Source organism: Triplophysa rosa, linkage group LG6 (assembly GCF_024868665.1).
Source record: "Triplophysa rosa linkage group LG6, Trosa_1v2, whole genome shotgun sequence".
NCBI lineage: Eukaryota > Metazoa > Chordata > Actinopteri > Cypriniformes > Nemacheilidae > Triplophysa > Triplophysa rosa.
In genome coordinates this window covers 9,484,771-9,496,828 of record NC_079895.1, presented here as the reverse complement: position 1 = coordinate 9,496,828, position 12,058 = coordinate 9,484,771, and the positions used below count along the sequence as shown (strand labels likewise).

At 39.5% G+C, this 12,058-nt stretch overlaps 1 protein-coding gene across 1 annotated transcript in view; it reads left to right on the top strand.

Annotated features, from left to right (window-relative positions):
* Positions 1–683: 683 nt before the first annotated feature.
* The window catches only part of plcl1 (phospholipase C like 1), a 53,302-nt gene continuing 41,927 nt past the window's right edge, over positions 684–12,058 (top strand). Inside the window, exon 1 of the mRNA XM_057335864.1 lies at positions 684–1,506. Within this exon, the coding sequence (XP_057191847.1) occupies positions 1,336–1,506 (171 nt within the window). The 5' untranslated portion in view covers positions 684–1,335. The remainder of the gene's footprint in view (positions 1,507–12,058) is intronic.

Below are 12,058 nucleotides of genomic sequence, written 5' to 3'. Positions count from 1 at the left end.
AAAATTTTCTGTAAACTGGAAAAACAGAAATATACCGCAAAATGTTTTTCCCCTGTAAAATTATAGGATAGAAGGATATATATTAAATTGCTTCCCCCATTTTTCTCTTAAATGTGTTGTCTTTTTCTGTAAGTTTATCCTTTTTGACCATATTTCAAAAATACAAAATAATTCTATAAAATAACGATTTTATACAGTGTACGGTTTAACCGTGGTAACAATCGGTTTTGGTTTTATTTGTAGTAACCAGATTTACTGACCAAAATAACAATTTTACTTTAACAAGCTAGTTTGACTAGCTTCAGCTAATCTTTTGAGATTTTCATTGAATTAAAGCAATCAAAGATGTCATTGATGTGTGCAAAATAGTAGGCCTGAGTGTAGCCTGGACTACGACTGATTTACAGTTTTTGGGCACCTCAAGAAACACATATCCAACAAAAAGTTGTCATTATTATATTCGTATCCCCATTTTGCCTGTCCTACACACAACACGGAAAAGTGATACCCCAAGATTTTTTCCCTCCAAACATCTGGTGAACTCAAATGAGTAACATTCCTGAGGCTCATTCGCATGGCTCCTCCTCTTTGAAACTCGAGAGATTAGAATGTATTCACCGTAAAAGCATCTGATTGGTCATGAATCACGCCCATCAAGAGCTCAAGTACACGGGGGAGGCCTTATCGGCTCTAAGAGGTGGTGCCAGTTTCTGTGGCGTTTCTCGTGCTCTTCTTGACAAACCAACCGAGTTTCCAAACAACACACTTGTGAGATGAGGTGAGCAACATCTACAACCAATATTCAGACCTTTCTTTTACATCATGCTGATACAGATCAAGATATTTATGCTTGGGAACTGAATACGCACATTTCGGTTGTTATAGCAGTATTTGGTGACATACAGTCCCTGTGCTCTCTCGCATCTCTGTAAACAAATGTGCGTTTTTGCACATGTCAAAGCAGGTTTGATGCACACTGGATCAATGCAGAAGTATAAGAGCCGGCGGAGCTTGTTAACTTGTTGCGCGGTGATGCAAGTGTCCTCTTGCGCAAGAAAATGATTCATGAGCTCGTTACTCGTTCTTTTATATCTGTACATTCAAGGCGTTTGATCGGCGGCTTTAGAATGGACGACAAAGACTCGTCTAACGGAACGATATTTATTCTCAACGTGACAAACGGTATGCGCTTTTAGGTTCAGTTGGACCACCGGAGCTATCCAAGAACGCGTGAGAAGAGTTAGAGGTGGATGTTCTTGGGTCCTACGTGCATCCAATTCGTACACTTTTATTAGAGTAAAATTAGCTTGACCTCGTAATCAACTAACCCTGAAGATGTCGGATTCTTACGAAGACGGGGTGTGCGGCGATGGAGCTCCGGACTTCATCCCACCGAGAGCGCTTCGATCAGGCAGGCGGAGTGGAGTCATGCCGCTGGTGGAGCGCGATGAGTCGGCTATCCTGGAGTCGGTGAAAGCAGCACCGAGGCGGAGCAGCATCATTAAGGTAACGGCGGCAAGTATGGGGTTTTTGCACTTGGAATACACCTGTGAGTTGTCAAGTTAATAGTAAAACATAACACTAAAATTAGACCATGAATTTAGATTGTGGCATAGCATAGCTTCATCTTCCTTCCCTTAAGTGGTACATTAAACCATTAGACTATACCATCATGATAATTAAGATATCATGATTCTAACCCTATTTAATAATTAATTTAATTGCTCAGAAATGTACATTTCATATAATATCCATGTATGACTAAACTTCCAAAGGTGCAAAACCCGATGAACAGATTGGAAATGTCTGGTCGCAGGCTAACAGCTGGAACCCAAAAGCATGACATACACACTGACATAGTTTGGGGGTGTGACAAAATGATTAAACAATCACATTTTCACAGTGTCTTTTTTTTTACAGTTTTTCACAGTTTATGTGTTCCAACTGGTAATGATTTTACATGGTAGCTTTCTATCATATCCCGAAGATGTGGCCAAAGTAATGCCTTAAACTTTTAGTATCTGACGATTTGGCAATATTATTGAAGTTAATGATTACTAGTCATCAGATATCAGGTAACCTAATCATAGTCATTTGAACTCCTTTATAGCACAAACACAGTGAAATGAAAAGAGCCAGGGGCCATTTTCCAGAGAGTAATTGTTATGATATTTAAATCGTAAGGCCACCGACCTAAGGGTTCATCTGAAACAATTCCGTTTACATGGATTCTTGAAGAACTTCCTCTTCGGGTCCATGGGTTAATAATTCTAACCGATCAGGGATTTTCAAACTATAGGTTGCACAGTGGGATAAGCTGGGTTGCGCACTCACTTGGTCGCTGTGGGGAATTATACACACCCCAAAAAAGAAAAAAGTTTCTTCAATTATTGACTAGCAGTGACATTATCCTTTGTGTTTTGGTATTGCAATTAAACTTGTATTTTATTGATACACTGACCGGGAAAATAAAATAATGTGTATTGTTTCCCCCATATTTCAAATACAAAATATTTTGGCTGGTCTTGAGAAAGATTATAACTGTCTAGGTGGGTCCTGAAGTGAAATATTTGGAAACCCTGCTAGAGATAATCATTGATCCAGTGTTATGGAGTAAGACAGCAACAACTGTAACTCTTTGAAGTGAAGGTCAGCCCATTATCTTTGGTTTTTTAATGCTTGGGTTGTGGCAAGGACAGGTTACCAGCCAGGTCAGTGGGGTCAGTGTTCCAGGGCCTCTCTGACTATCTCCATCTGAGAGGCCCATGGTGACGTGGCCTCTGGGAGCTGGCTGCTGTACATGTATTGATATATAGACACTTCTTCAAAAATATAAAACAAAATGCCAACTTTCCTTGACTTCTTTAACCGGCAGTGAACATCTTATTGTAGCTTTGATGGCATGTAGTAGTCGTGGTACGAACTGCATGAGATCTTTCTGGGATGTACAAACTGTATGACATCTTTCTAAAATGGTTTCCTGAAGCTGGTGTTGTTTCATAAAAGCTGGCTTAGCTCAGTGAGCAGGAAGTGGCACTGGGTAATTGACAGATGGCAAAGATGATGGTGATGTCAGTGACAGGCACCGTCAATGGAGCGGTGAGCAGCATCCATGTGACCCAGTCTGAGTTCTTGGTTCTGTTTGTTTCAGATCCAGAATGTGAGTAATGTTCCCTTCCCTGAGCCAATGCATCATTGTTCTTTTTTTTGTTGGAAATCTGAACCCTCGCACTGAACTCACCCCATATAATACAGCCGGTAAACTTGTTGCTTGTCTGATATCTGTAGATCATCTAGTATGCATCAGTGCATGCACGAGAGTACGCAAGTGCAAATAGAGTTGAATATGCAGCATCCTTGAACCGACAATGACCTAAACTCTCCCTGGCAGATGTACTGTACTGTCCTCCTGTCCTTGAAATAGAGAGGCTTTCTGAATAAACGTCACAGCAGTGGACTGTATGTAAAATTAAGTGTTGTCCATGATAAGAATGATATTTCATACTCTGCACAGAGGTGATTGTAAAAAAGGATTGATTTGTTCTTACTGTGCTTGGTATGGCGGTGTCCAGGGTGCAAGATGCTGTATTACTGTTGGCCTGATAACATGGATAAAGGTCTCATTTTATTAGTTTGATGATCCGTAGACAATCCGACAGACATCTTTCTGTGATTCTCATGGGAAAATAAGAACCTACTGTAGATTTGTCAGTGAATCTGTTGGTTGTGCAGATCAGAGAATAACAAATTGGGGAAGCCCAAGTTCACAGTCCTGGAGATCATCTTGCCGCAGTTCACTTGTTTTTTCAGCCTCATGATGAGCACTTCCCATTTAATCAGTGCTGTGTGACCTCCGCTCGGTGTTCTATATCCATTACAGTGTTCCACAAAATCTCTCCCTCTCATTTCCCCTTATTTGCTGTAATTCAAGATAGTCTCTCATTTCCTGTTCTTTCTGCTCTGACATTTCTGTCCCTCTTTTTACTCCCTTTCTCCCATTTATCTTTTGAATTCGCTGTCCCTTCCTGGCGCTCTTGTGCTAACATACACAATAGTTCTGTTCCTAGTCAGCTGAATAGGGAAACAGCATTGTACGTTGGTGTAGGGGCACTCCCAAGTGTTGCAAAAAAGTGAATCTATATCTTTTTTAGGGCTGTCAAATGATTAAATGTGATTAATCGCATCCAGAATAAAAGTTTGTCTTTACATATGTCTGTGTAGTGTGCATATCGATTTGTATTTATGAACACAAACACGTATAGATATTTAGGAAACATTTACATGTATTTATTTACACATTTAGAAATACTTTAAATGATATGTAATATTATATATACTGTATGTTTATTCATTTTGTATTTTATAGTTTTCCTAAGTATATGCATGTATGTTTATGATTTTATAAATACAAAATTAATATGCACAGTAAACACCATTTTTTATTTGGATGTGAATAATCACGATTAATCGTTTGACAGCCCTGCCTTTTAAAATCAAAATCTACAGCTATAAAATAAAAATATATAAAAATAACAAAGATCACATTATGCGTATTTTAATGTTAAAAATACATTGGCAAACTTGATTGGAATGAATTTAAACACGAGTCTACCATCCAGAGTGCTATTTGTGCGGCAGGAGGCAGTGAATAGTTCACTTGAGTTTGGCTCACTCATTTGTTTACGTTTCATTTCGAAAAATAACAAACCTCTATCAACGCATGTAATTTTTGTCAAAGCAGAACTGAACCATCTGATTTTTATCATAAGATGAAATACTGCAATGGGGGAAAACCCTTAGGCCACCCTTCTTTGATCCATTAAACAGTTATGTTTGCTGAATTAGTCATTTGCCATACTTTAAACTGTCTCTCTAAAAGTAAACGCTATTCTGCAGCGCTGTGCTCTGTTCTGGACCGTGATTGTTTAGAAAGTGTCTGGCTTCTGGTCAAGAACAAAGATAATGGAGCTGCTATAACACTGAATGTGTGACTGGCTTTGTTGTTACGTGAGTATCTGTGTGTGTTTGCCGGTGTTCTGAAGGCAGACTGAGGTCTCTGTCCTCTAGTGTCAACTAGCTACTGGTGCCACAATCTGCTGAATGATGTTATCCTAAGATACATGCACCGGGGCCTTGCTTGTGATGATGGGTCATGTTGTGTGTGTATGTTTATTATTCAGGTTTTTAATAAGTTAATTGGTATCTAATTTAATATAATATTCTACTTCATGGATTGAACTAACATTATTTTTAGATCAATGTTTTTGCTAAAAGCCCTAAAATGAGGATAATTGACAGATTTTTGCTGCAGACAAGCCTAACATTGAATAGATATCAGACAATAGGCTTTAGATGTCAATATGTTGTTTATTGTTTATAGACGGTTTAATTGGACGCACACACCTGGCCCGAAGTTACCTTCCGCTGTGTTTGGTTATAATATAACAATTAGTTTCATATTCAATTTATATTAACATTAATTTATATTTATATTTTATTTTTTATTAATTGTATCAATATTCAATAGTTATAGATTCTTTGTGGAGGTCTACCGGAAGTTAAGTTTGGGCCACATAACATTTGTTTATGTTGTTGCCGCTAAAATCGTCTATATATTGTTTGTTTTAATGAGCACAACTCTGTTTTTTAATCTGTTTTTTGTATGTCAATCTGAATAATGTAGAGTAGTTCATGTGGGACCCATTCATTAATTGCATTATTTTTTTATTTACTTTTTAACAATTAACCACACTACATTAAAGTCGGGGTGTCCGATTTCTCTTAGCCGTTGTTGATGTTCAAATCACCAAAACAAACACACCCCTATCCCCATCTTTCGCTTTCGTCAGCGCTCGACTCGGCTAATGTCCGTCCTGTGCACTGTGCACCTTACTGCTGATTGGCTACACTGTTGTTTTGGTACTCGGCCCGACTCGGTTGTCTAAAGCGTAATTCGGAAATCGGTTACCCCGCCTTTAAGCTCCCCCAATATTTGTGTTATGTTGGTTTATATCTTTATGGTCTGTGAATCTGCATGGAAATATAGATGCACCACTTAGTGGCCACCACTAAAGATAATTTATGGCTTTCTGTGTGTCAGGGGAAGTATACACATTCCTTTTTGAGCAGATGCAAATTTTGACATTTTCATAGCCCTCTTCCTGTGTGTATTTCAGAGAAAGTGCCTCTGTTTCCTAGTACCTCATGCCTGCCTGCACCCTTACGACTTTTGTCTCATTAACATAATTTTTTCTTGACACTTGCTTTTCTGTGCCAGCATATACCGGATGGCAATTTTGCCTTGTTTAGCCGCTCTCAAGCCTTGTGAATAAATGCAGACTACTGCCAAACTGTTTTTTACTGACAAAATGCTTTTTTTTACAGAAAGCGCTGGAGACTATTGTACAGTTCACAACATAATTTCTCAACCCTTTCAGATGCTAATGCTTTTGTTGAAGGAACATTTCACGGTTATCATCACCCGTTGATGTGGAGACTGATGGAATGCAGAGAAGTTGAAGCAGAGAAATTGAAAGGAGAGGTGAAGAAGGGAGATTGCAGAGAGATCGATGTCTGCCTATAACTTCCTGTTTAGTAACACCCAACCCGCAGCTGATGTTGGGTTTGCCTGGTGAACACATTTACTTACTACAGTAATGATCACCTACTTAGTTCAGAAAGCATACATTGAGGACAAAATAAAACCGCAATCATAACAGACAAGTACAGTATAGGGTGGATGTACTTACTGTACAAAGACAAAGTATGACATAGATACTATGAATTATATAGAGAGTAGCGGTGACTTGGGGAAAGTAGTGCATGCTTGGTCGGTGACAGGAAGAACAGTATAACAGATCTTACGATAGCGTGAAAATATCAGCAAGCTGAATTTGAAGGTATTAAAATGGATGGTTGGTATGGTAGATTTGGGCTTGTTACTGGAGTGCATGGTGTACCTCAGGGTGGAGCTCTGCGGGTCAAATTAGAACTGCACCCCCCTGGTAGACCACAGCCCAGAGGGATGTGGCCTTTGGTTGTGAGAGATGTTTGTGTAGTGTTGAATGTTTAGGGCTGACACATTCCTACACATTTACAAACACTCTCTTACATGATATATGATAAATAAATATCAGTAGGTTCTTCACATTGTTTTGTGAAGTTGCATCTTGGATGAAGTTAATTTATGCAATTCTGTTGTTCCAGCCCGCAGTTTGTCAAAGAGGTCTCCTAGCTGTCAGAGGGACAGCCGCGCTTGGGCACGGCTAAAGCCAAGAAGCAAATGTGAGACAAATATTTTCAGGCTTATCAAATGTGTGCTCTGTTGTGCCATGACTGGTATGAGTGCCATCCTGGGATGGGCATTGGGCAACTTATGTCAATATTAGATTTCAATATGAGATATATGTTTTTTAAAGATTAACACTGTTTAAAAAGAGCAGGAAATGTAGTCAATCTAAGCTAAAACTTTATTTCGCTTTTTCCTATTGGACCTTTTAGATGTAAAAATAATTTCTAACTGAAAACAAGACATAAGTCTGCTATAAAAATCAGTATGTTTAAAGGGAATGATTAAATATGCCAATGAAAATCTAATAAAAGTTGTTTCATACTTGAATAAAACTGATTTTGTGCCTACAGTCTTTGTACAAGTTAACTAGGTTTGTGTTTAAGATTGAAAAGCTCAGTACAGCAAGAATGTGAATTTGGATGGTGGATTGCGATGACTTCATTCCAACTCGCCATGGAAATCACAGGCGTGCAGTTGCGCTACCATGGCAACCGGTGGGCCTGAGACAATCCACCTCAGTGTTCATTGACATGCAGAAAATGGGTTTGTAGTCTGGGGTGTGGTCACGTCTGTGTCAGCCGAGGTCTACTTAACATGTTCTTTCTTCTTATTTTGTGAACAGCCTGGCGTGGTCTCTCTAAAATTTCTCTTTGGAAGAATTACAGGGAACACGTCGAGTTTGGGCCATCAGCGAAACTGTCCACTTCCTGCGAATTAAAGCAGACGGAGAGATTCTCCACGCACAAACACAGAGTTCCTACTTTAAATACTCACTGTCATACCTTCAGTCGCAGATAAAAGTGGGCTTTTGGTCTTCTGACAGCCTGTTTGAGTGGTGCAAAGAAGGCGTGAGATGAGAGGCGATTCCTGGACGCCGTGTCGGTAACAGGATTACACTTCTAATCGTCTTCTCATCCACTGAGCCTCTCAGAGCAGACGCTGCTCACGGCGGACAGGAGCAGGGGGGCGTCTGGAGGAAGACATGAGTGTTTGATGGAACATTATAGGTTAAAACACCTGTGACATGCTGTCGATTACCACAGCAAATTTCTTAGCTTAAAAAAATATATATTTCTTTGCTGTCAATAGACATTAAGTTTATATTGTTTCCAAAACTGGCTGCTTGGTTTAAAGACGCATCTTTTATGTTGTTGTTTGCTTGGTTTAGTTTATGCAAGCTAGGGATTGTCCTAACCATGGGAACTGATAAAACAATAGGAATACAGATAGAAAACATAATGGCAACCACTTGCGTTGAATCTTGAGTATTGTCATCACGCTCATTCTACGTATCTCTCTGTCTTTGATGCTTTCCATCTCTTTCCAAACTCATCCAGCTCAAAACCTCACTAAAAAGCCTGTTTTGAATCAGTCCTCGTATCCAAAACAAAACTGTGTTGACTGTTATATCTGATTAACCATAATACCACGATTCTCATGCATGTCTGATTTTGGCATGAGGTTTGAACTGGCTCTTTGTTATTTTCGCTGTTTTGGCTGATGTTCGTCCATTAACTTTCAATTTCTGTCTCTCTCTCTGTCTCTATTACTGATGCTTGGCAGACACAGAGTAGGCATTTCCTTTGCTTCGCTGAGATTAAAAGTGCCAATGACCCTGTTATCTTTGACTCTTAAAAGAGCCAGGTTGGGCAGTTTCCATAGTAATAAATAGAAAATATCGACTTTTCTGGCATTTTCTGTCTCTGTATTCGAGACTCGCTGTCTGTGGTGTCTCTATAGTCTTATCTTCATCTCTGCACACTCTGTGCTGTCCAAGAAGACTCCTGTGAGAGCTGCTGTTTAACGCGTAACAAAGTGCTGTTGCCAATAACACAGACTTGTCTCTTTTCATCTTACTTTCTGTCTGATTTCTCTGTGTGTCTTTCATCTGCTCCCTCTTGGATCATTGTTTTTGGTTAGTCCTATGAAGCCGCACCTAACGACTTAACCTGACTATAGTGATTCACATGCAAGCAGTTCTAGACCAAACTAATCTGCCGTAAGTACATCGGACTGACATGTAAGTGCAAACGCTGCTTCTGAATTCTGAATTCAGGCTATTTCACTGATTTTAATGGATACTCCACCCAAAAATGACAATTCTGTCATGAATTACTCACCCTCTTGTTGTTCCGAATCTGTATAAATTTCTTTGTTTGCTTGAACACAGAGAAAGATATTTGGAAGAATGCTTGTAACCAAACAGTTCTTGTTCACCATTGACTACCTTAGTAGGAAAAATGACAATGGTAGTCAAAAGTGCCCCAGAACTGTTTGCTTTCCTACATTCTTCAAAATATTTTCTTTTGTGTTCAAGAAATTTACAAACCAATTTTTATTCAGAAGTTGCGAAAAGATAGCCAGTCAGATTAGAGCTTGCCAGGCGTTAGCAACGCCCCAAGGTCATGGGTTCCCAGGGGATTGCACATAGTCAGAAACAAAAAAAATGTATAGTACAATGCAATGTATGTGGCTTTGGATAGAAGCGTCTGCCAAATGCGTAAATGTAAATGTATGCCATGTTGGAGGCCTGATGATAGGAAATGGTTTCTATTTTTCCTGCTGTGTTTTGGTAGTCGCCTGAAGCTTAGACAAAACATATGCCCAACACATCTCAAAAGAAGTCCTGTTTCTTTGTTGTTTGTTTGTGTATGCTCACAATATATAGCCATGTTCTAATTTATTGAATTAATGATCGGGTAACACACTCAGTTCCTGCCAATCTCATATTAATCTTGAGTACCTATACAGTAGTATTGCATATCTTCGAAGAGTATTTAGTTTGAACAAATTTATTAAAGAGAGATACAGCTGTACGATTATTTCCGGAAAAACACGAGCTGCTGGAGGCAGGCAGTGGGACGGAACTACAGCACGAGCACACAACAGCATGAGCGTGAATAAACAGACACACCTAAACTTCACTATTGCAAGAGTAACGAGCTGCAGCGCATCAATCTTGACACAGCGCAGACAATCTTGATGGTAAGCGGGTCTCGCTCGTCGGTTGGCGCGTGGGCGGGCTCTTTCTTTAGCCTTGCCGTGCTTTTTCGGGAGATTTGCCCAATATAAGGAATAGGATCCCTGTTACGAAACAGGGATCCAGACTTTAAAAAAAAACTTTCCGAAACAAGTTGGAGTGCTGTGGGAGTGTATCAAGCACAGAAATACTACGTCATACATCCAACTCGTTTTTTAACAAGTTGACCATGTTAAGCATGAGAAGCCAGCACGTTTAACAGTGTAAAGAAGTCAGAATGCATGACATAGCATGTTACCTCCACTTTAATAACTAATAACACATAGCCTCTTCTGCTGTGGTGTTCAACAGTGTCAGAGAATCTGTTTTATTAAAGGACAGTATTTGGCACCTGGAATTGAATTCAGAGGTGTTTTTGGAATTTTCTATTTCCTAACGCTGCATAATCCAAAAGCTTTGCGGTAGGCCACTGAACACCCAGGGTAAAGTTCACAGCGTGAAAAGTAAATCAAGATACCCCTGCTTGGGTGTGAACAGACTGATGTGCAGTTTGACATAAAACTGGCAGTTTTCTCTATGTAGATGGCACCCTCCCCCGGTGAAACTTATGATACAAACAGAGACGCACAGCAAAATCCACATCCACCCAATGCACAGCAAAAATGCAGCAAAACAAAAACAGCCGTGGGTCTACATTTAAACACAACCAGAAACTAATTAAACTAATGAGTGTTTTAGTAGCGTAATAAGTTATCTCAAGAGAAGTCTCTGTAGTGCTGTGGGTTTGCTGCTGGCATTCAGTGTTTATTGGGAATGTTTTCTTAATCCTTTTTGACATCAGTGTTGGGACTGCAGGGGACCGTGCCCCCTGCCGACCACTGTTCCCCTCAGCCAAAATGTTAGATTCGATCAATCTATGCGTACATTACAAATGTACATGTACATTGAGGTTCTTTTATTTTATTGAAAATGACTGTCATTTTGATAACCCAAAGCTGTTTTTTCCAGCAGATTTTAGTGTGTTTTGTGAATTGTCTAATTGCTGAAACTGAGAATGGAAAGTGTTTTTTTGTTTTATCATTTATTATGTTTTATTTGAAAAGTTTCTCCCATTTCTATAGAGTTGGTCAGACGTAGGGGCTTTGGATCAGCCGACTTGTAAATAAACAAGGCCTGCTTTACCTTTCACCTGCATTCCACTGATCTCAAATCAGATTAACATTACAGCGTCCCAAACCGCTAAACTTGAGGTTTAAGCAAATGTAAAGCGATATTTGCCTAACTAATAACCACTAACTAGACGTCTCATCTGCATCCCTGATATTTCAGGTATTTGAATAGGACCCCCTACTTACACATCTCTGTGTTTCTATGGTTACCCCGTGTGTCAGTCATCGTCTATGTCCTCTTTGAAAGAGTATCCTCCTTGTATCTATGGTTACCCTTCCTGTCGGTCAACCGCTCACTGTGAGCCTTCACGCAGGGGTAGAATTGCCGGAAGAGCTCGGGGTAAAAGGAGGCCAGTTGGTAATGTTGGCTGTGGCACTGTTTCTTTTCCTGATGGATCTGGTGTGGAATTTCACGTACATACATGTTTCACCTGTAACCGTAGAGAATACTTATGAAGTACATGGGGTACAGTCTACCATTGAAGCAGCAAGCTTTGTATTATTAAAATGGCATTTATTTGATTATTACCATCCTAATGATATGTGTTTGACTAAAAAACTACAGTTTTGTAAATGTATTCAAAATATACAGAAAAGTTTTTTAAAAAGCGATTTAGT